Raw genomic sequence first — 24691 nt, 5'->3', positions numbered from 1 at the left:
GCTAGCTGAGTCCCATTTGGTGTGATCCACCAGACTCTGATTGGGTTTCTAATGATTTATATCCCTCTGTTGAAGGCCACTCCCACCTACAAAGCTGTCCTTCAGTTGGAGTATCTGGACTTAAAGCATATCCAAAGCACATTTACACTCCTCAAAGAAGTCTGGGCACTATCATTTGTCCAACATTGCTGAGAATCTTAACTCTCTGAGAGGTAAAAAAATCAACAACTACAGTGCCTCGGTGGGACAAAAAGTGCTTCTAATGTGCTCTCAAGGTGATGTGTGCGCACAACTTATGTGACCTGCTCCCTCAGTTTCCATATTATGCTCTGCAGTGACCTGGAGGAGACTTTGGAGAGGGAAGTGGGAGAGAAGGGGAAAGAGCCAGTGGGGTGCAGTGGTTAGAGTGCCAGACTAGGACCTGGGAGAGACGGGGGTTCAAATCCCGCCACACAACCACACTGGAGCTCACTGTATGACCTTGAGCTCCTTGTAGAAAAAGTTAGAATATAAATGCAAAAACACCCAGACTCAGGCATCCCCAAACTTGGCCCTCCAGATGTTTTGGGACTACAACACCCATCATCCCTAGCTAACAGGACCAGTGGTCAGGGATGATGGGAACTGTAGTCCCAAAACAGCTGGAGGGCCGAGTTTGGGGGTGCCTGCTGTACATGGTGCCAATCGGCTATCATGGTGTGACCACCATTTTTCCCCTACCAGAATGTTTGTAATATTTTTTTTGGTTTTGAAATAAAAGAAAAAAAGAAAAATCCCCCATGAAGGGGCCAGGCACCCACAAATTTCAGTGCCAGGGCCATGCACACTACATGGCACCCACGACCTCGGGCACCCACGGTCGCGAGCTGGCACTCCTGATGCCAACAGTTCCGCTTTGCAGAGACCCTGTGAGCTGCGCCCACGTCTCCTCCTGCTTTGCAAGTTGACGCTCCGGGTTGCTGAGGACCCAGGACGCAACAGGATGTGATGCTGATGCTGCAAAACGAAACTACCCAGCGCAATTCTTCGGGCTGGGAGCCACCAGGAAACAGAGAGAGAGTGTGTGTTACGCAACGGGGAGAGCCACCACCCGCCTCTCCGGGCTTCACGTGACGTGGCGGCCAAGTAAAAGCAAAACTGCGCCTCGGAGGCTGACTCTTGGCAAAAGCAAGCCTCTTCCTCCTCCTCGGCCTCGGGAACGAAAGAGCGCAGTTGCTGGTCCTGGCACCCTCCTGGCCGCAGGATGGGCTTCTTCTTCCTGCCCAGCCTTTCCTCAGAAACCTGGGTGCTAGTTCTCGTCTTCCTGGTCCTTCTGGGACTGTGAGTTCAACTCAGAGAACAGGGAGCGCGCACGGGCGGGCGGCGGTTGTTTCTCCGGGATCGGCGGAACCTGCTGCTGCGGGATTGCAGGAAGGAAAGGGCTGGCGAGATGCTCGGGGAAGCGCTGTCGCCCGCGCTTAGCGCTCTGCCTTGCCCGCAGAAGGGCTCCGGGTTTAAGCCCCTGGAGCCTCTCCGGGGAAGACTTGGGCCAGGCGCCCTTTCTGAAACCCTGGAGAGCTCCTAGGGCCGCTCAGCGGGGACAGCGCTGAGCTGGACGGAGCAATGGCCTCACTCGGTAGAAGTCGAAATCAGCCCTTTGTTCAGATCCTGAGGACTGGGAACTTGGCTTTTGGAGAGAAAGGCTGTAGTGGTTCAAGGGGTAAGGGCACCTGCTTTGCAGGCAGAAGGCACCAAGGCTCAGTCCCCCGTGGCCTCTCCGGACGGGGCTGGGAGAAAGCCCTGCCTGGAATGCTGCCGGTCAGTGCCGACACTTCGAGACTGTGTCCTCTGACTTTGTTCTGTGGCAGCTTCCTGCGTTTCAAAGGTGCCGTTTTGCCAAGCTGCTGTTAGCTGGGAAGGAAGAGGCTAAAAGCGAGAGAGGAGGCAAGCAGCTCTGGTACTTTTCCAGGGTCGCTGCATAGAGCAGAGGGATCTCTCTTCTTCCTCCACATGTTTACAAAGGGCTCCCCACCTGGACGAGGCAGGCAGCTGTTCTGTAGGAGCAGCTTCCCCCGGCCCTGTAGTTCTGTGGCAGGAAAAGTGCTACCTGATGAATTTCTGCTGAGTCTGTAGCCTTCAGAGGTCATTTGTGTTGGCTCTAATCTAATCTCTGTCCCAGGCTGTGCCCGATGGAGGCGACGCCTGCTGCAGCTCCAAGGTGCAAGGGTCAAAAGTGAGAGTCGCGGCCCGGACACCCACCCCCAAGCCCTGCCCTGGTGCCACCACAGCCCGCCAGCAAGCAACCAGCTTCTTAGGCTAGCAAAATAAATAAAAATGTAAAATCTGCAGTGCCCTGTGTATTTCGTGACTGGTGTGGGTCCAATTTGAAACCACGTGGAGATTTCTGGACGCCAGGTTGGCAACTGACCTCTCCACCTGGCTGGCCCCTGGCCTCCTTAAGCAGGGCAGCAGAAGAGCTCATTTGTTGCATTGATTTTCCACCTTTATCTCCAAAGAGTACATGGTTGACCTCCCCGCCTCAGTTAATCCCTACAACAGCCCTGCGAGGTAGGCCAAGAGGCTGTGACAGGCCCAAGGTCACCCAGTCAGCTTATAGATATATGGAACTGAAATGTTTAATAAATAATAATAATAATAATAATAATAATAAATGGTGTTTGACGTTCTGTTGTGGCGCCTGTAACCTTGGTTTTAAAGTGCTATTTGGCAATTAGCTTATACAGTGGTAACTCGGGTTGCAGACGCTTCATGTTACAGATGCTTCAGGTTACAGACTTTGCTAACCCAGAAATAGTACCTTAAGAACTTTACTTCAGGACGAGAACAGAAATCGCGCAGCGGCAGTGGGAGGCCCCATTAGCTAATGTGGTGCTTCAGGTTAAGAATTGTTTCAGGTTAAGAACGGACCTCCAGAACGAATTAAGTTCTTAACCCGAGGTACCACTGTATTTCTGAGTTTCTAAAACTGGCAATGCAGTCTGGCCAGGAGGTTGAAGGCTCACTCTGCCTCGCCTTTGCCAGGCTCATAGGAAAGTAGCTCAATAGTGTCTGCCCTGACTAACAGCAGTTCTGCAGGATTTTAGGTAGGGCTCTTTCCCAGGCCTCCCTGGAACCAAGGTGGATTTAGAGGAGAGTGTTTAGTTCAGTCACACTGGGTGTCAAGCCTTGGGGACGCTGCAACTATTATTTAGAATGGGAGGCAAGAGGCAGGGGGCGCCCAAATTTGATGTCGCACAGGATGCCTCTGAAATTTGAGGCCTCTTGTGCACAAATCCTGCTTGCAGTTTTGTTCTTCACTGGCTAGCATGGAAGCCAGGAGGGCTAGAAGAAGATGGAGACAGCCACCCGTCCATCCTCAGCCAGGCTGCTCATTCGTTCACCTGCAGGGAATTCCTGGTTGCCTGTGGCTTCTGGGCGAGCAGATAACTGCAAGGCCAGGTGGACTGGAATATCTTGTTTTTCAAACCACTTTTCTCATTGACTTCTCTTTCACTGGTTGTCTTTCCAGCTATGGGATCTGGCCATACAATTTCTTTAAGAAGCTGGGAATTCCTGGTCCAAGGCCTCTGCCCTTCATCGGGACCTTTCTCGAATACCGGAAAGTGAGTATTCTGCAGCCAGTCTTGTGACAGTTGCCCTGGGAGGTAATCAAAGGATTGGGGAGGGGAGGGGAGAGAGTAGGTGACTTTGGATGGGACAGGGAGTCTGTAGCTTGTATGTGACTCCCTATGTCCTGTACTGGTCATTTTGGAGACAAACGAAAAACTTTTAATACCATGGGACATTTTGAGATTTACCCTCAGAATTGATTTTTTGAATTGTTTTGTTAAATGTGTGTTGTGATTTTTGGTGTGTGTGAGTGAGTGTAGATGGTTTTTCAAATTAAAGTTTTGCAATCACATATCCAACCTTCATCCTAAAAACAAGATTCCATTTCCTCCTGCGTCTTCTACAATAACCCAAATCTTTTACATCTCTATTAAATCCAAAATTCACCATTAAACTACAGTGTTATTCCTACTAACAATTTTAACTGTTTACAATTATTATTATTATGATAGATTATAAATCCCCCCCCTTATTAAAATTTTGGTATTTCTGATTTCTGATTCTTCCGGTCATTTTTTGCCATTTCAGCATAATCCATCAACTTAATCTGCCATTCTTCTCTGGTCAGGACCTTATCATCTTTCCATCTCTGGGCCAGTAACATCCACACAGAAATTTTATGTATTAAAAAACTACACTCTTTTACTTTGTGTCAACCAACCTGCAAACATTTGCATTAAGGCATGGTTTAGCAGTGTATTGTTATGCTTACTGCCCCCCTTTCCCCAAGGTATTATGAAGTGCAAAGTAATAAAAACAAACAAACTATTAAGAACAATAATAAAAATGCCTCAAAACACATGAAGGGCTTGGCCCGGCTTCTGCTTGACTGCTGCTTTACCACTAAATAAGAGCAAAAGTCAACTACTTTTTTGGATTGATTCAGCACTAAAGAGTGGGTTTTTCCGGAGAAAGTAGCAGGGCAAATGGAAAAATCCCCAGGCCCCTGCCTAGGAAGCACGAGACAAGAAAAAGTGTGGACAAGCCCTTAGAACCAGCAAGCCCAATCCAGTTTTTCCTGAGTCCTCATCCTTGGCACCTTAGTTTCCAAACGTTTCTCTGAATCGGAAGGCCTTAGGCTGCTGGCAAATAGGTAGAAAATATAAAGCCAGTCTTACCTCTCCTGGGAGGAAATCCCACATTCTGGGAGCAACCGCAGAAAAGGTTCTCTCTTGTGTCACCACCAACCATGATGAGACCATGAGAAGGTGCTCACCTGAGGTTCTTAGCACCCAGGCAGATTTGCACAGGGAGATGCAATATTCCAGGTAGCCTGGAATCTTAGGGTAAATAATAAACAACCACAACATACAAGCTTCCTTCTCTGCCACATTTTTGTCCCACCCTTCCTTCAAGTTTTATTTCACCTTGTCCTTCCAAGAAATGTTAAGGTAGTACCTAGGGAGTACTCAAGGCTAAGCAGGGACTCGAACTCAGGTCTCTGCAACCCAAGACCAGCATTCAGTTCTGGCTGTCCGTGTTGCCTGTGTCTACATATAGGAGATGAGATGGGTGTTTTCAAACAAGCTATTTCCCAAGTGTATTCTAGCAGTCATGTTGTGGTGTGAACAGACGAGGAGGATGAATCACATTCCTGTGGTGTGTTTGGGTGTGTTTGGGCTGCTTCTAAGACAAAGCAAAGTTCTTTACAGCCCCTAAGTCTGCCTTGCCCTTAAGACAGCACAGCTGCACTGATGGGAGATGCCTGTTTCTCTGACAACTGTTTTTATCACTGCAGGGGATTCTGGATTTTGACCTGGAGTGTTTTCAGAAGTATGGCAAAATCTGGGGGTGAGTGTCCCGCAAAGGAGAACCGGGTGTGTGGGGAGGTTGGTCACTGGAGAAGGCAGGTGTGCCTGTTGCTTCCTGCAAATTGTGGCCCAAGTGGAAGGTGTTCCTTGCTGCTATAGAATAAGAATACAATCCTGTGCTCAGGCAACCCACATTTTGCATACTGTACCTATGATACAGATTGAGAAGGTGTGCATGATACACTAAGCATAATTTGCTCCGCAAACGTTTTCTGGTAGAATTTATTGTCCAGGTTTTGCTCATCGTCAGAGTAGCATTTGTCACCAACAGCGGGTCATTTTATTCCTCTGGCTCTTGGCTTCTGAGGTTTTAACAGGTAATCATTCCAAGTGTTGGCTAAAAGGCAGGGCTGGAGGAAGTGTAGCCCTCCAGGGGCTGTTTGGACTACATGTCCCATCATCCCTGGCCATCAGCCATGCTGACTATGGCTGATGGGAGCTGGAGTCCAATGACACCTGGAGAGCCACAGGTTTTCCACCATTGCAGCTGGAGGTTAGGTAAAGAGTCCCAATCTGACACCAAAAAAGAATCCTGATTACCTGTTAGGGTGGTGGTCTCTCCCAGTTGCATAGCCACCTGCTGTGAATGCTGTAGATCCCTGGATTTCCTGCATCTAACGGTGTCAGCCTAGATGGTTTTTAGGAACCAGCTCCAGGGTTCATTGTTCCTAGCTTCTTGCCACAAACCAATTGTTGCATCCAAGCAAGAATTACCAAGATTCTTCTTCTTCTTTCTGGGCAATTAGAATTTTTGACGGCCGGCAGCCCATGATGGCTATTCTGGATCCTGTCATGATCAAAGCCATCCTGGTGAAAGAATTCTACACCCATTTCACCAACCGTCGGGTAGGTATCTGCTGGGGAACTGTCTCTGTCAAGAGAGATGGGGATGGATTTTGAATTCTTTTTAAAACTTAGACAACAGCCTGGATCTCACAGAATGTGATGCTGTGCTTTGCTCAGCCAAACTGTGGCTTGCTCAGGCATCAAAACTCAGCAGAGCAAATTTACCATGGTTTGGCAAACCCTGATGTGAAGCCATGGTTTGATGTTGGGCTACAAACTGTGGCTTGCTTTATCTATGGTTTGCTGTTTATGTCCAAACCCAACACCCTCCCTTAATGGTGGTGTATTTTGCCACCCCAGGCCAGACATTTGGCAAGGTATAGAGATGTGAGCTATGAGCAGCTAGAAAACAAAACCACTCCCATGACTGAGCAATTCTCAATAGGGCTTTTTCTGAAGGAAGCTCTTTCCCACGCTGTGACTGTTTTGTAAGGAATGGGGGAAATTTAAAGGGACCATTGTTCTGCAATGCTTTCTGACCAAGCTCTGAATTCATAGCTATCAATGTTTCCCTTTTTTAAAAGGGAAATTCCCTTATTTCGAATAAGATTCCTCGCAAGAAAAGGGAAAATTTGACAGCTATGGCTCTGATCCACTGATATCTGGCCACCCTACTTTCTAAACCTACTTGCAGTGCTATAATTAGGTTTTCGGGGGGGGGGGGGGGGGACAGTGCTGACCTTTCAAACTACGCACTCATATCTGTTTCTCATAAAAGGAAAAGATAAGCTGGCAGAAGTCTGTTGCCCCATTCAAGGTGGCAGGAAAGCGTTAAGAAATTCAAAGATAAAGAGTGCATTTGGCAGGCATGTGGCAAAGGGATGGGGAAGCCAGCCAGATTCCCCCAAAATATTTTCCTTTTCAGCTTGCACAGTCAGCCAGAGTTCAGGTGATGTGGTGAGGCAATGCCAATCCTTGGGTGTCATGGTTTGGGGGGATATCAGACAGGGGGTGAAGTGTTGGGGTGGAGGACAGGGAACAAACCAAGCTTTGGGGAAGTAAACCATGTTTCCCTCCCCCATCTGTGAGGTGGATCTTGGTTAGTTCAAACAAACCATGGCTTGGCACTTTGTTCGAATGCAGTCAATCTCTACGTTTGTACAAAAAAAAAAAAAAAAAAAAAAAAAAAAGAGTGTTTGGTGGTGACAGCTGCAACTCACTCCCAGTATTGATTTCTTGGACTGCTTAGGACTTTGGTTTGAATGGAGAACTGGACACCTCAATAATCACAGTCCCAGATGAGCAATGGAAGCGGATTCGCACCGTCCTCTCGCCCACCTTCACCAGCGGGAGGCTGAAGGAAGTAAGTCTTCAGACCGACCCATCTCTGATGCCATATTGCCTAAGAGGAATTTGGGTAGATCACTGCCAGTCTTTAACTCTGTGAGTAGATCGCAGTCTCTTGGGATTTGGCCACCCCTGATTTTATTCCAACTCCCTGCAATGCAGGAATCCTGCCCACGGCCATAATGAGTTTCCCTGCCCTCCAGAAACTGTTTTCACACCGCCTTGTCTGCAAGGGAAGTTACGTGTGTCGCAAAGGATTCTGGGTTATATTTTGGGGGCTGCTTCCAAATACCAGCTGCTGGAAGCCATGGGAGCGGGGAGGGTTCTTGCGTTCGAATCCTGCTTGCCAGAATCCTACAGGCATTTGGTCGGCCACTGTGAGGACCGGATGCTGGACTAGGTGAGCCATTGGCCTGATCCTGCAGGTTCTTCTTCTGTTCTGGGGTCCATAATTGTTGACCCTAGGACTGCTAGCCTGGATGGTAAGGAGCAAGGAATGAGAGAGAGCAGGGCCCCCCATCCTCCTCACTCCCTGAGAGCCCTACCTGCCCTCGGTGTCACCTTCTCAGGGCAGGACGCTGAAGGGAGTGAGCAGAACCAGGAGTTGCTGACCATGCCATGGCAGCCAGAGAGCTCCAAATCCAGGATTGCTGGAGCTCAAGCCTGAAGGGGACTCAGGAATGTGATTAGGCCACTCCCTTCGAGGGACTGGGGGGGCACTGGAGTGCCTCTTATGTGGGTTGAAATATGTGAGGTTACACCCAAGGATTGAGTGGGGTGAGTTGAACTTTTGACTGATTTGAACAAAATGAACCCAACCTGGGTGAGTGTGATGGCCTGGGACTCAGGCTCGGACTCGGAACCGGAGGAGTCTTGGTCCGCACCAGATCCTCTGCCTCAGGCGGCATCTGAACCGAGTCTGGAGCCTGATTCTGAAGAGCCCCAGTCTGTATAGATTCCCCTGCAACAAGCACCAGCTGGGCCAAGTCAGGGGCCTGAGCCTGCCCTGGCTCCAGATGCGGGGATGACCTCGTTGCCTTCAGCTGGGCCATCACTTACAGCTGCTCCACTACCGGTTGGGTCAGGAGAGGCTGAGGCGGCCTCTGGGTCCAGTAACCCACCAACGTCTCCCGAGCTGCAGAGACTGAGGTCTGAGAGAAGGAGAGACCTGAGTACTCGCAGGAGGAGTGCTTGCCTTCAGGCGAGACAGGGAGGTGAGTCACCGGGGGATCAGAACCGGCTGTTACCCCGTGAGAGATAAAACACTGTTGGACCCCGCCCCAGGTTGCAGGAGCAACATTGCTGTTTGCCAAAACCTGCCTGAGACCCTGTGCCTGACCTTGCCTGGTTTCCTGCCTTGACCCTGTTGGACTGACTCCTCATGGAATCCTTGGATTTGACTGGACCTGGACCGTGTTGCTCGGGTTAACCCCCTGGCACAGCACAGTGAGCTTGAGAATGCACCCCCAGAAGAAAACCTCTCCCACTCCTTGTGGGTGTCTTCTCCAGGGCCAGTCTCTTGACATTGTGAAGTGGCCAATCCAAACTGCTGCTTGTTCTATAGCTCCATTTTAATGGGGTCTCTACCACCATTCAGGTTTTTCTCTGCATTTCCAGATGCTCCCCATCATCAACCGATACGGAGGAATGCTGGCGAAGAACGTCCAAAAGAAATCAGACAACGATGAACCCATGGACATGAAAGAGTGAGTTATTTCTTGGGGGGCTGTTGGGGGGAAAGGAGCCCATGTTAGAACCAAAATGAATTCCAGGAAACTTCCAGGAGGAATTCTGAGTACAGTCATACCTCTTGTTATGTTTGCTTCATGATACGTTTTTTCAGGTTGTGTCCCGTAGCGACCTGGAAGTACCGGAAAAGGTTACTTCCGGGTTTCGCCACTTGCGCATGTGCAGATGCACAAAATGACGTCATGCGCATAAGCAGCGATTCATGACCTGTGCCTGCACAGATGTGCAGACGCGGGTTGCATTCCTTTCAGGTTGCGAACGGGGCTCTGGAACGGATCCCGTTCGCAACCAAGGTACCACTGTATTGACACATTTTGCAGAATTACAAGGTTGAGTGTTTTCTGGAGTGTCTCAGTGCAGAGTTCAGCAGGAGTTTCATCCCTGTATGGAAAAGCTGCGTATTCCTGCACTGCAGGGGTCAGGCTATAAGATCATCAGGATGCCTTCCAACTCTTCAGTTCTATGAGTCTATGGAATACATGATTGAATACATCTCCCATGTAAAAAACGAAACAAATTTCTATAGGAAAAAACCTAGAGAAAATAATGCAAACAAAAAGTTATATATATTCTTAGAATATATACACACATTGTGGGGAAGTAATGCAAACAAAAAGTTAGCCTCCAGTTCAGCTTGTGCTGTTTTTAGTCCCAGGAAGGAATGAGTACGATGATATTGCAGCGGAGCATTGTTCTTTATTTAATTTTTTTAAGTGTATGTTTTGAAATATTAAGTATGTGGTTGCTAAATATGTTTTAATTGACACATTTTACTATGAAAAGAAATCCATGGGAAGTCATAATTGCATTTAACAAAGCTATTAAACAGAAACAGCATAATGAAGAAAGTTAATGATGTACGATTTCCCCCACCATTATGGAATCTTAAAAATAAACATGTAATTTTTAGATGAAGTCTTGTACAGGCTTGAGATGTATCCAATAAAAAGAGCTGACTCACGGGCCAGGAAGGCCTGAGCTCATGCGGATCACGTAGCTGAGTTTAAAGTCCTTGCAAGATTCATTGTGTGCTTCTTTCTGCTGAGGGTCTTCTCTGGGAGAACTTCATGTGACCAACAGCCATCACATTTCATGCGTGTTTCTTTCCTGCTTCCCTTTCCCACAGTATCTTTGGCGCCTACAGCATGGACGTTGTGACCAGCACCTCATTCAGCGTTGACATCGATTCCATGAACAACCCCAACGATCCTTTCGTCAAGAACATCAAGAAGTTCCTCAAGTTCAGTTTTCTGAGTCCATTGGTGATTCTGATAGGTAAGAGACACTTGTCTGCTAAAGTGGGCAGGCAGAGAGGTTGGGGAGAGGACCTTTTCCAGCTGGTGCACCGCATACCTTCAGGGGCAGGCTTCCAGGGGATCTCTTGCATTTAGTGGGAACAAGGAACCAAGCAATGGTCACGGCATGTGTCAGGGCTGCCTCAAGTCTCAGCTCACAAAAGACCAACGCCTTTCTTTTCTTATATACAAAAGTGTTTATTGCAGTTCATTGTTTGCTTCAGATCCGAGGCGCGCAGCCCTACGTCTGCTAGGCTTAGACCGCTGAAGTCCCTTCTGAATCTGTCCCTGCCCTGCACCAGTTTAAGAGGCTTGCGCTGCTCCACCTCTTTCTCTCTTTCCTTTTCCGCAGGGTCTTTCTGCCCGCTGGGGTTTCGCCCCTCCTGGATTCCTCCGACGCGGAATCAGACTGCTCTTGCCCCCTCCTGCGGGCTTTGGGACCTGGCCCCTCCTCCGGGCTCCCTGTACTTCCGCGCGCCTCTACATTTGAACTTGGCGCGCGCCCCCAACCTCTAACTTTCCTTTTGACAGCTACGCTACTCCCTTCACTACTCCCCTCCCCTTCCGGGAGGGTGGCTTGCTCCGACCTCCCTTCTTTCTCTACTGCCGGAGCCGCCTCCCCTGATACACTGGAACCTCCACCCCCTTCGCTGCACTCTGGCGGGGAGGCTGGTCCTGACGCCCAGCTGCCACTTTGGGATCCCCCGCTGGCTCCCTGCTCCTGACAAGTCCCCCCTGGGGCTCCCCTGGCCTTGACCACCGGCGCCCCCTTCTGGGAATCCTCTGATTCGCTGGAAAGACTCATGGAATCTCTAGAGTCATCGTCATCCTCTTCCTCGCTGTCCTGGGATTCATCCCCATCGCTCTCCATCTCCTGCCTACCCTGTGCCTCTGTCCCTGAACCCCTGACAGCATGGCTTTGCACAGTAGGCTAAATTCCAGTGATGCAGAAGTCAGACAAAAGCCAGAAGTGAGAAGCAGGGCTAGGATTTATTGTTGCAGCAGTAAATGCAGAAAACTAATGTGCTTGTATCTTCCTGGATCTAGTTGCACTGGCTCCCGGTAGAGTATAGGGTCAGGTTCAAGGTGCTGGTCTTGACCTTTAAAGCCCTTTGTGGCTTAGGGCGGGGGTCTGCCCCGCAGAGGACCTTAAGGTCCATGAATAACCATAGTTTAGAGGTCCTGGGCCCTAAGGAAGTCAGACTATCCTCCACCAGGGCCAGGGCCTTTTCAGTGATGGCTTCGACCTGAAGGCAATCTCTGTCCCAGGAGACTAGGGCCCTGCAGGATTTAACCCCCTTCCGTTAGGCCTGTAAGACAGAGCTATTCCACCTGGCCTTTAATTTGAATTCAACCTGATCTTTTATTTCCCTTCTCTTCCCCCGCCCTCCACTTTTATGAAGATCACCCGCTCTGAGACCCCACAGCTAATTCTCCCCTGGCCTCCACGCTGGCCCAAGTAGGACTAATTCAGCCAGCTAGCCCTGGGGATTATCTAATGCTTATTTCCCCTAAATTGATTTCTGAATTTTGAATTTTATTGTGCTTCATGTTTTTATACTGTATTTTATGCTGCTTTTACAATTGTTTTAAATTTGTTGTTAGCTGCCCTGAGCCCAGTTTTTGAACCAGGAAGGGTGGGGTATAAATAAAAATGTATTATTATTATTATTATTATTATTATTATTATCTATAATGTGTGCTTATAAAGAGTTTAGGTTTGCAGGGCTGAAACTGCATGGAAAGGGTGTTTGCACAGAAAACTTTGCCATGTGGTTGCCAGGTCTCAGGCTCTCTACCTGAACTGTCCAGGTTTCAGCTTCTACCTAAAAATCTCCGGGGAAAGGAGTTCTGTCTCTTGAAGAAGCAAAGAGAGAGGCAACTTTGGTCTATCGTATTCCTAGCTTTTCTGTCTCTCAAGAAGAGCTTGGCAAGATTCCTTGACTGCGTGTTCTTATTAGACTGCTGCTTCGTTGTATCCTCCCAAAACGCTGTTCTGTTTTTCTCTCTTCCAGTCGTCTTCCCGTTCCTCACACCGCTGCTGAATAAACTAAACTTCACCCTGTCATCTACCGCCTTCCTAAACTTCTTTACTAATGCTGTCACAAAAATCAAGAAGGACCGTCAAAAGAACCAGCACACGGTCAGTGTGGCCCCTTCCTGAACATCGCATGTGGAAGGTCGGGTGCGTGATTGACACTCCGTTCTCTCCTGCTAACCCTTGCCTCTGTCTCTGTTCCCTTGCAGGACAGAGTTGACTTTCTGCAGCTCATGGTGGACTCCCAGATCTCAGGCAACGTCTCCAATGAAGCAAGTTCCTATAAAGGTAAATAGACAGGTGGCACCTCCAAACAGTGGCTGTGTTTTGTGCTACGGCTTGAAGGGTGTTTTCTTTGCTCTGACATATCAGGGCTGTACTCCCTGTTTTGGGATTCCACCTTTACAGAGATCCTTGACATTTCTGGCCAACGCCTAGAAAAAGCGAGTGAACTAGCTCTGCTGAAGTTCATTCAAGGTGAAAACCTGACTGTTCACTTTAAAACCATTCATTGTGTATTTCCTGGTAGCAGGGATTGCTAGGTTTCAGAAGGGAGTAGAAGTGCCATTGCATACATACATACTAACAGAGCAAACCTAAGCATAACCTTGTTTCTCTGCCTTGGCTCCAGGGAGGCTAAAAAGGTTATGCAGCCTGAATTGTGCTGGGCTTTGGGAAGCTGCCAAAGGGCGACACCTAAGGGACCTGACCCTTTGGGATATGCAACTGGATTTTGGAATACTGCTTGGGAGCTGAGAATACGATGCTTCACACTTTCATCATCTTTTTTTTATTTTTGTATTCCACCTTTCCACAGTTAAAAAAACAATGCTCAAGGTGGCTTACACCACAACAAGATTTACATAATTAAAAAAATCATAAACAATAAATATTTTTATTTATTTATTCAAAATTATAACAAGACATATTATCCAAAAACATAGCATCCTTGTTTTTCCCCTCATTTTTCCTCCCTCCCCCCCTCCCACACAAAACCCACCCACCCCCACCCCACCCCCCGACTTCCCTCAGTTCCAGTCTTTGGTTTCTCTAAGAATGCTGTTTTCTGCATGTTACACAGTTGTATAGATCCTCAAACTATTTAGCTGATTATTATCAATAAAAAGTTTGTGAATGTTTATTCAAAACCTGCCAAGGAGTCCAGTTTGCTTTGTTGCATCTTCAGATATTTTGTAAAGGGTTCCCATTCATCCTTAAAGTCACAGTTAGCCTTGTCCCGTAGCTTATATGTCAGTTTTGCCAGTTCTGCATAGTCTGCATTTTTCTTGCCATGATTCTTTAGTTGGGGTTTCTTCAGTCTTCCATCCTTGTGCTACCAGAACTCTCGCGGCCGTTGTCACATACATGAAGATGTTTTTCAACTTTTTTGGCAGGTCTTTCCCTACAATCCCCAACAAAAATGCCTCGGGTTTTTAAACAAATGTTAAATGGAACATTTTCTTCAATTTGTTGTATATCATTTCCCAAAATCATAAACAATAAATAAACCACATCAAAAAAATGCACAACCAAATGGGAAACAATTTCCACATAAATCAAAATCCAAAACCAAGAATACAGCATTAATATCACAGTTTAAAATGACATAGGTAAAAAATAACAGCAATTTAAACAAAAAACAAAAGAAAACGGAGCCCTTTCTGCCCAGCAGCAGCAGTGGCAGCAGTCCTTTATAGAGCCCATCAGCCCAGGCCAGGTGTTGAGTGGCAGGATTGGGGCCCTCAGGTGCTGAGCAGGGGAGTCCTCCTGGGTGGTAGCCGCAGCAGCAGTCCTTATAGCCTGTCAGGACTATATGTCGTTTAGCTAACTAGTTACCTAAACGACAACTAGGAGAGATAGTTATAAGACATGGGGGGTGGATGATGGGTGCATATTGTGCCTTTGGGACTGGAGAAGTAGGAGTAGATGTATTTTGAAATGGATTGAAATGAGGCCGCAAGTGATTTTGAGACAAGTACCATATCATGAATAGTAAGACTGTTGATCCCACCCCGATTTTTACTGACGGCTTGTTTGTAGTGTTGAGATGAAGTTGTGTTTTCCCTCCTTGTTTGCTTTCTTCTGCAGCTCTGACGGACAGAGAGATTATGGCCCAGGCCATTGTATTTATTTTTGCTGGCTACGAGACCACCAGCACCACTCTCAGCTTCTTGTCCTACTGCCTGGCCACCCACCCAGATGTGCAGCAGAAGCTACAGGAGGAGATTGATGAGGCTCTTCCCAACCAGGTAAGAGCCTCTGTTTTGGTCTCCAAGGATGATGCTCATCAGGTCTGTCTGATGATAAATGCTTTGGCTTGGAGGGACATAGGCAAGCATGGAGAAACCTGTCTCCTGGTGGCTCGTGGGACAGCCTCAAAAGCATGATGGCGGGTGGGAAAGCTGGTGGACTCCAGATCCCATCACCCCAGCCAGCATGGCCAGTGGTGATGGATCATGGGAGTTGTAGTCCAACAACATTTGGAATCCTTTGGGTTCCTCACCTCTGGTCTAGAAGGTTGACATACCAGAAGTGGAATGTGGGGAAAACAAAGATGTTGAAGCCATCAGATAGATTTCACTGGCAGTTTTCATCCAAATTCCCAGTAATTGAGCAGGATTGCAGTACAGTGGTACCTTGGGTTAAGTACTTAATTCATTCCGGAGGTCCGTTCTTAACCTGAAACTGTTCTTAACCTGAAGCACCACTTTAGCTAATGGGGCCTCCCGCCGCTGTGCCACCGGAGCATGATTTCTGTTCTTATTCTGAAGCAAAGTTCTTAACCCGAGGTACTATTTTTGGGTTAGTGGAGTCTGTAACCTGAAGCGTCTGTAACCCGAGGTACCACTATAGTGTTAATTGACAAGAATGGAGGTACTGGAAGTGCCACCACGATTTGTGTTGGGCTTGCATGGCTGCCACTCTGGACAAAGGTGGACAGGTTCAAGAGGGCGGAAACGCATTCTGCTGCTTGGTATAAAGAGATCACAGGTGAACTGGGAAAGCAAATCCAAGAAAACAAAGCAATAAAATCTGGTGGAATTTATGAAGGGGGCAAATAGGAACTGCAGAACTGAAGGCTGGAGCTTAATTTTCCTGAATCCTGCCCTTAATAAATATATGTTTGCTAAATAATCCTACCTTTCCCAGCGGACTCATCTAAGAAAGCTGTAAAATTAGGGGTCTGGGAGTTCTCGACCAGAAAAAAACAAAGCAAAGTATTTGTGTGCAAACCAAATAGTATAAATTTGGGAGGGGGGTTATATTTGTCTGTTTATCAAACATGGATTTTATTTTTCATCAGGGCCAGAAATTTGGAGGGATAGAATTCATGGAAAATGGCTGGGCAGCAACTGGGTTCTGCTTCCCCTCCCTCCCTTTCAGCCAGGCCAGGCAGTCCATGAGTGGCACTGGTGGGGAGTGTACCATTATGCCTCATCCAGTAGTTTTTCTAATTCATGGAGGAGGAGAAGGCTACTGCAATGATCTCAGGCAGGCAAACAAGCCCCGATAAGAATTAATGAGTCTCTGGCAGTTGTATGGCATGTTTATTTACAAATCACATTGAGAGTGCGGTTCCGAGCCTGCCGCTCTTAGCAATGAGTCAGTCACTCTGAGGCTCTGCCCCTGTCACAACACGAAAGGCGCCAAAGTCCAGTCTGTCCTCTATTGTACTTCTGTTGTATTTTAACCCTTTCAGCTCTTCTGGTTTGGCGAGAAGGTGGGTGGGAAACGCCCCCCCTCATAACAAGAGCCCTCTGAACGCTGTTTCTCTGCTGGTTGCATAGCAACCCCCTTAATGCCGTCCATCTCTTCCCCTCCCCCTGTCTGCGAACTGTCTGTGTCTGGGAACTCTTGGTGAAGGGGGGGGGAGCTAACCCCCTCCTTCATTCTTTCATCTCCAGAGTCAGACTTTGGCCCTCTCTGTACTGGCAATCCTACATCTCCAGAGCTTGACTCTGTTAGGATATTCCGTTCCACCTTAAAAGGAACAGGCATGATTGTTGTGTGTCACATGCCTGTTTACAGTCTAGCACTGCTTGCTGGGAACTTCCGTTTTGTGTACAGCTTTTGCTTTAGCTGCTTGCTTGGACATGAAAGGGAGAAGTTATGTTTTTCCTTTGTCCTGAATAAACGGCTTGTAAATATGCTTTACATATGCCTCTTTCTGCCCTTCTGTTGCGAAGAGTTTTTTGCTGATTAGAGCGTGCTCCAGCTTCTGAAGAGTTCTGAAGCTGCGGGTCACTGTGCCAAGGACCGGAGATTGCCCAGCTACCGGCCGGTGGGCTGGAGCCAGCTGGGGGCCTGCAAATTGCCCCCGTTTCCTTGGACACATCCCAATAGACTCTTCCCACGCATTCAATTCAGTCATGTCCCTGACAGCTACCAATGGCTACCAGCCATGACGGCTCTTCTCTGCCTCCACAGTCAGAGGCAGCAATGCTTCTGAAAACCAGTTGCAGGAAACCATGAGAAGGAAGAAGACTCTTGAGCTCATCGTTCTGCTTGTTGCTTTCCCAGGGGCATCTGGTCAGCCACTGTGACGAAGCTGATGATGATGATAATTTATTTATACCCCGCCCATCTGGATACTGGACCAGATGGGCCATTGGCCTTAAGTTCCTGATGTTTTATTTCCCTCTTTTGCAGGCCACTCCCACCTACGAAACCGTCCTTCAGTTGGAGTATCTGGACATGGTGGTGAACGAAACGCTTCGGCTTTATCCTCCGGGAGGGCGGATCGAAAGGGTTTGCAAAAACACCGTGGAGATCAATGGAGTGACGATCCCCAAAGGAACAGCGATCATGATCCCTGCCTATGTCTTGCATCGTGACCCGGAACACTGGCCGGAACCGGAGGAGTTCAGACCCGAAAGGTGTGTTGCAAGGAAGGAGACTCTTCCTTCTCCCGAAAGCAGATACAGTGGTACCCCGCAAGACGAACGCCTCGCAAGACGGAAAACCCGCTAGACGAAAGGGTTTTCCGTTTTGGAGGCGCTTCGCAAAACGAATTTCCCTATGGGCTTGCTTCGCAAGACGACAGCCCATAGGGAAATCTCCGGGACAGCGGGGAAGCGCAGCGCGTCTTCCCCACTGTCCTCGGACCTCCTCCCGCCGCCCGGCTTCGGAACGAATCTCCGATGCCGGGCGGGGGGGGCCTCCTCCCGCCGCCCGGCATCGGAACGAAGCTCCGATGCTGGGCGGGGGGGGGGAAACGCCTCCTCCCGCCGCCCGGCATCGGAACGAAGCTCCGATGCCGGGCGGGGGGGGGAACGCCTCCTCCCGCCGCCCGGCATCGGAACGAAGCTCCGATGCCGGGCGGGGGGGCGGGGACACCTTCTCCCGCCGCCCAGCTTCGGATGGCTTTCCTGAAGACTTGGGGTGGGAGGAGGGTTTTCCTTCCCACCGCCAACATTCAGAATGCTGTTCTGAATGTTGGCGGTGGGGAGGAAAAACCCTCCTCCCACGCAAGCCCCAGGAACAGAGGGAAAGCGCTGTGCGCCTTCCCCTCTGTTCCCGTACCTGTCCTGAAGGCTTGCGGTGGGGAGAAAAGCCCTTCTCCGCACCGCCAGCCTGGCAAGCGGTTTCCCTAGGAACGCATTAATTGATTTTCAATGCATTCCTATGGGAAACCGTGCTTCGCAAGACGAAAAACTCGCAAGAAGAAAAAACTTGCGGAACGAATTAATTTCGTCTTGCGAGGCACCACTGTAATAAGAAATCCTGGCGACAGGAGCAGGAAACCCAAGAGTGGGTGTGATTCTTACAACACCTACACAATGCATTTATCATTGTTTGACATCCGCTGTCCGCGCTGCCATGCGGGGACTTTTTATAACCTACACCCATAAACTGTGCATGGAATTTAATTAACTGTATTGAGGGAAATGACACCTAGATGGTTTCAGCGACTGAAACATTGGCCTGGTTTCATGCCCAGCGGTTAAAAGAAGAGCTATAGGGCAGCTGGTGCCAAGCCATGAAAATGCTTGCAGAAAATGAAAGCCAAAAAGTGATATACTTCTTCCAATGTTTGGGGAGGGGGAATGATTTAATTCCTATTGATAATGGGAAAATGATTTGTCCATATTTTGCATTTACATCACTGAAAAGGTTTACATGTCCACAACATACTTGCAATACAGAAAAGAAGATTAAATTATATTTTCCTGGTGATTTCAAATGAGTTGAGCGTGAAAATCTGATTAATAAGCAAGATACAATCCAGATAGAAAATGCTTAGCTGCCATATCAAAACCTAACTAATAAGTGACATTTAATCCAACCAAAGTGTTTAATTGTGCTATAAGCATCTTTCCCCAACTTTCATCCTTTCTCCCCATTCATCTCTAGTATCTAAGCTGAATTAGTAATATCTTACTATCAAGAAAGAGAATCCTATTTTCATAACATTTCTTGAATCTCTAATTTCTGCCTTCCTTCACTACTGCTTGAGCTGAGGCTGCATGTATACCGTGTCTTTGAAGCACATTTGAAGCAGATTCTCCCGTTCAAAGTATTCTGGGTACAGCGGTTTGCTAAGGGCTGCTGGGAACTGCAACTCTTGGAAGGGGAAACTACATTGCCCAGAATTCTTTGCAGGGAAAACATGTTTCAGAGTGTTTTAAAGCTACAGTATGTATGGAGCCTTAGCCACCTCCATTCATTTTGATGGGATCTATTCAAAGGTATGCATAATGACTGGTTACTGAACTCAGTTGGAGGGGAAGAGCCATTTACACCACCTTGAGCTTTTTGCAGGAAATGGGCAAGATCAATGTAATAACGAAGAAGAACATGCCTGTTTAACCGGCCCATGGACCCCCCCACCTGCTCAGGGACTCCCGACGCCCGCTCAGTCAGCTCCTGTGCACCGCACTAAACCGTCACGGAGCAGAGCGGGGACTGCCTTTCGCGATGCTGGCCAGCTTCCCATTGGCTGCTGGAACACCTGGAAGGAGCATCAGAAATAGCGTTTGCGCATGTGTGCACACGCGCACTCCGGCCCACCACGGCGTCTGCGGGACCGTGTACCGGCCCAAGCCACAAAAACTTTGCTGACCCCTGATCCATAGCTTGGCCAATCAAATTCCCTCCATAATTTGATTCTCAAGCCCCAGATGGGGTCACTTGTCTCGCCCAGCATTGGAGGAACATTAGGTGTGTTTTGCTTCCAGTATCCTTCCTCACCTCACACTTCTCTCTTTTCCGATCTGGAAACAGGTTCAGTAAAGAGAACAGGGAAGCCATTGACCCGTATGTCTTCCTGCCCTTCGGTGCGGGTCCACGGAACTGCATAGGAATGCGCTTCGCCCTCCTGGTCTTGAAAGTGGCGATGGTGGTCTTGCTGCAACGATTTTCCTTCCGTCCCTGCAAAGAGACTCCGGTAAGCCCAGCATTCTGTCCGTTTCGCCTTAACGCAAGGCCAACTGCTCTATTAGCACTGAATTGTTTGCTAAAACCAGATGGCTGTATACATTTTATTTCCCCCTCCACACCTCATTCCTGGGCCAGAGGAATCACACCTGTCTCTGAGCACAGGTGTGATGTGCTGACAAGGTCTCAATCACGCTGTGGCATTCTGCACTCATGGCAGCTTCTGGATAAATCCATCCCTGAAGTAACCAATTATTATTATATTTATTTTTAGCCTGCTTTTTTTCCCCTGACAAGGGCTCAAGGCATTTTGCAGATAGAATAGGAACAGCTAAGAAACATTGGGAGGGGAAATCCAATCTTTCTTTTTTTTAAAAAAAGCATTAATAGAATTAAATCCAGCTATATAAAGATATATTAAAACATACACATAATTACAATAAAAACAGCACAGCCTCTGCCATTTCCTTAAAAAAAGTCAGTTCCCAAATGGCTGTTGGAACAAGAAAGACTTCACATGCTGGCAGAAGGACAGCAAGGAGGGAGCTAGTCTAGCTTCTTGAGGAAAGGAGTCTGAAGTGTGGGAATGTTCAGGGAGGCAGGAGAGGATATATTGTTTATTAATATCCTTCCTAGTTTGCGCTAGCAAGTTCCTTTACTTAGCAGAGTTTCACATTCCCCTTTTAAATGCACAGTGGATAACTGGTTGCAGGCTTGTGTAAGCCTCTCACTATTAGGTTCCTGGTAAGTTCTCTTAGATCCCTCTTAAAAGAATAAACACGCCACAATCTTGTGTAAAGTATATAAAAGTAGTTTACTCACATCAGATCACAGATGGATCCCTGAAGGCAGACTTAGTTACAAAGTATATACATGTGAATCTATCCCATGTGGGGATAACCCCAGTGTCCTCTGGAAGCCAACAGAGCATCTCTAGCTAAAAAGCTGCTCCAACTATGGAGGAAGTCAAAGAGAGAGAGTGTACAGCGTGCCTTGTCCTTTTGTTACCTTGACAGGTAAGGTCACGTCCACCTCTAGTCACATGCAAAGAATGTATGTCCCAGCCAGGAGGAAACAGGAAGTTTTTGACTGGCTGGACCAAACATTCCCCCACATGTCCACTCTAGGAAAACAAGGAATGTTGTACTTGACTGCTACTTATGTATCACATCCCACACAAAGTTGCTTGGGCGGAGCCAACCCCAAGAAGGCCCTCTTCTTCATCCCCACCTGTGAGGGTGGCGAGACCAAGAGAAAGGCTACCCCCAAAGATCTCAGAGCCCAAGTAGATTTGTATGAGGGAGTGTGGTTTTTCAGATCACTTGGGCTTAAGCTGTGTAGGGTTCTATATAAGTCATAAGCAGCACTGTTGAATCCATAGAGTTGGAAGGGATCCTGAACATCATCTAGTCCAGCCCCCCCCCCAATGCAGGGATGTGCAGCTGTCCCATAGGAGGATTGAACCTGTAACCATGGCATTAGCAACATCATGCTCTAACCAACTGAGCTATCCGTTATTCAAACCTGATATTCTTGAGCGCTTTTGAAAGGCAGCCCCATGTAGAGAGTGTCGTGTGTGGAGGAAAACTTAAAATACGTTGCAAAGTTCCCCAGAAATAGACCAGAGGCAATTGTATCTCATCCAGCAGAGCTTTACTGATACTGAAGGTGAATGAGCATCATGGTCACAAATCCAATACTTTCAGGACTGGCACTGTCTGTAAGAAGTCCAGTTGCAGCAGACTTAACTTAAACTTCACAGTAACTTATAATAGGTCTAAACCTTAACAGTATAGCATACAGACCACCACACCAGAACAAAGAGATAGAAAGAGAAAGTGAGTGAAACCCAGGGCTCCTCCTGGCCTGACTATTATAGTCAGCATGACCTTGACAGAAAGGATAACAGAGCCAGTTTAAACCAACGGTACTCAGCTTCCCAGGAGTAGGCTAAACATCAGAAACCTTCGGCCTGCTTCTTTCACATAGAAAGAAACCTTCCAGAACACTCTTGAGCTAAGTAGAATAGAAAAGATCTCTAGACATCAGATCAATACTTTCTGTACTAAGAAATGCAAACTGACAGCATTACAGTAATCCAAACAGGATGCAGTTAAGGCCTGTGTCCTTGTGGCCAACTCAGACATCTCAAGGAACAGGCGCGATTCATGCACTTCTGTGGCCAGGCTTTCCTGGTCCAGCAACGGCCGTAGCGTTTGATACGGCCATATTTGGACTACTGTGTCCAGTTCTGGTTGCCTCGCCTCAGAAAGGAGGTTGGCAAAGATTTAGAATGGGACCGCAGAAATGATCAGGGGATGGAGTAAATCTTTGATGAAGAAAGTCTGCAGCAGTTAGGGCTTTCCCGTTTGGAGAAAAGATGAGTTCGAGGCAAGATGATAGAAGTTTTTAAAATTATCCCTGGCATGGAGAAAGGTTTTCCTTCCTCTCTCTTAACACTAGAACTCATAGATCATGGGTAGGCAACCTAAGGCCCGGGGGCCGGATCTGGCCCAATTGCCTTCTAAATCTGGCCCACGGACGGTCCAGGAATCAGCATGTTTTTACATGACTAGAATGTGTCCTTTTATTTAAAATGCATCTCTGGGTTGTTTGTGGAGCATAGGAATTCGTCCATTTTTTCCCTCCAAAATATAGTCTGCCCCCCCCCCAAGGTCTGAGGGACAGTGGACCGGCCCCTTGCTGAAAAGGTCTGCTGACCCCTGTCATAGACATTTATCAAGCCAAATGCCGGAAGGTTCAGGACAGATAAAGTCCTTGTTTATGCAGCACAGAGTTAAACTGTGGAACTCCCTGCTGCAGTGACGGCCACCATCTTGGATGGCTTTTAAAGAGGACTGGACAAATTCATGGAGGAGAAGAGGGCTACTGACAGCTGTTAGCCACAATGGCTATGTCCTGCCTCCACAGTGATGCTTCTAAATCCATTGCTGGAAACCAGCAAGATCCTGCTTCCTGGTTTCCCACAGGCCTCTGAATGGCTCTTCTCATGCAGAATGATGTGTGTGTGAACTTTGCAGTTGCTTCTGCTGGATCTTCCCTGCTCCATCCCACTTACTGGTCATTTTTGCTTTCTTTTGATGACAAAGATCCCCATGGAACTGGACAGCAAAGGGTTCATGAAACCGAAAAAGCCCAACGTTCTGAAGCTGGTCCCCAGAGCCGTTGCTTCTCCAGAGGAATAAAGGAAGGGGACACAGCAAAGAGGCAGAGACAGGCGCTACCTCCCTCTTTCCACACTGTGTTGCCTTCACCTCACTGAGGACTAGCGACTTGCGTTGACAGAACTGCGCAGAGGAAATTGTGCCTTTTATTTCTCAGAGTATTACTGACTTGATAATCTGTTTACTTAAGCTTATGTGGTAAGCCGCAGTGAAGACTGAAGACATATGCAATTTTTATGACCTTATCTTTAGATTTTAGAAGTTTGGGGGTTATATATGCTGCTTCTTGGCCAAAGGTCAAGGTTTCATAATTTAAAATCATGGGAAGAAAGAAATTGCAATATGTACTGTAGCAGTAGATGTCAGTGTTTTCAGACCTGAGATCCCATTTTAACCTAAACATGGATTTGCAGGACGCATTCCTTAAGGTTATATTAATCATGTATTTGAATGGTGGCCATGTTGCAGTTGGGACCCACTTTAAATCAGGCTGTGACCTTGTAGTGGATCCCCACCCATCAGTGAAAGGCAACCTCTAGCCTCCTGTGCAACTTTGCTGCCCAGGGCTGAGGTTTGCAATGTTTTGGTAGCGTCCAACTGAGGCACTTTGTGGTTCTCCCACATTTGCACCTCTGAGCCAGAAAATCCCCCTCTCCCTTTCCCCCAGCTCCACTCCACTAAATTCCTCATCATCTCCCCTACCTCTGTGACCCAAACAGGAAGACCCATTCCCCACTCCCCAAGGCGAAGCACTGTATTCTGTTACTTACCTCCCGTATGTTGCCAAGATCTTTAAGGCAGAGGTCTTCAACTTGGGTTGCTTTTGGAGGTGAGGGGAGACATCCAGATGACTCTCAGAGACAGGGCCTTCTTGGTGTTGGCCCCCTGTGTGTGTGCAGAACTCTTTCCATGGATCGATCTGCCAAGCCCCAACACCACTGACCTTTCTGTGCCACCTTAAAACTCCACTTTTCTCTTAGACGTCACAGGTTTAGATTTTATTCTTGAACACCTTTGCCAATTTCCAGTGTGGCAGCACATGTTTGAATGTGGATTTTTTTTGGTGATGCATTATGTCTGCTGCTGGACTGTTCAGTTTTCTGTGCCACCCAGAGGCCTTCTATTCATAAATATGCATAGATATACATAGACATATATAACATAAATAAATCTATGGTTTGCAACAGTTCTTTTGGTGCCTGTGGCTGAGCGATGGGTGGATCTTGAGGTCGGTGTGCCCAGGGTGTGTGACATGTGCTGGGTCCCTGAGTGTCAGACTTCGGAGAATTGCTCCCCACCCCCATTGACTGTGTATCAGTGGAACAAAGCAGTTAGAGTCTCTTACCAGTTTAAGAATGTTTAATGATCGGAGCAAAAGAACAACGCAGCCATTCTCTGAATAAAGGTGCTTCACTCCTACTCCCCCTCCCCAAGTTATCTTCATCACTTCCCCCTTCTTGCAACCTGATCTCGCAAGCACTGAACCTTCTGCGT

At 47.8% G+C, this 24691-nt stretch overlaps 1 protein-coding gene across 2 annotated transcripts; it reads left to right on the top strand.

Annotated features, from left to right (window-relative positions):
* Window positions 1-1084: 1084 nt before the first annotated feature.
* Window positions 1085-24386, top strand: LOC308462995 (cytochrome P450 3A24-like). 2 transcript variants are annotated; one of them, XM_080981114.1, is made up of 13 exons: window positions 1097-1320; window positions 3509-3602; window positions 5348-5400; window positions 6167-6266; window positions 7456-7569; window positions 9171-9259; window positions 10429-10577; window positions 12613-12740; window positions 12845-12923; window positions 14724-14884; window positions 17286-17512; window positions 19860-20022; window positions 23123-24386. In XM_080981114.1, exons 1-13 carry the CDS (start codon window positions 1244-1246, stop codon window positions 23216-23218), a joined length of 1530 nt encoding a protein of 509 aa, XP_080837240.1. In that variant the 5' UTR covers window positions 1097-1243; the 3' UTR covers window positions 23219-24386. The 2 variants fall into 2 exon arrangements, with proteins under 2 accessions (XP_080837241.1, XP_080837240.1); XM_080981115.1 differs by lacking the exons at window positions 19860-20022; window positions 23123-24386 and adding an exon at window positions 18355-19416 and having other exon boundaries at window positions 1085-1320; window positions 17286-17562.
* Window positions 24387-24691: the final 305 nt, after the last annotated feature.

This window comes from Podarcis pityusensis (assembly GCF_964106645.2).
Source record: "Podarcis pityusensis genome assembly, chromosome: 14".
NCBI classification, from domain to species: domain Eukaryota; kingdom Metazoa; phylum Chordata; class Lepidosauria; order Squamata; family Lacertidae; genus Podarcis; species Podarcis pityusensis.
This window is presented reverse-complemented; position numbering and strand designations above follow the sequence as displayed.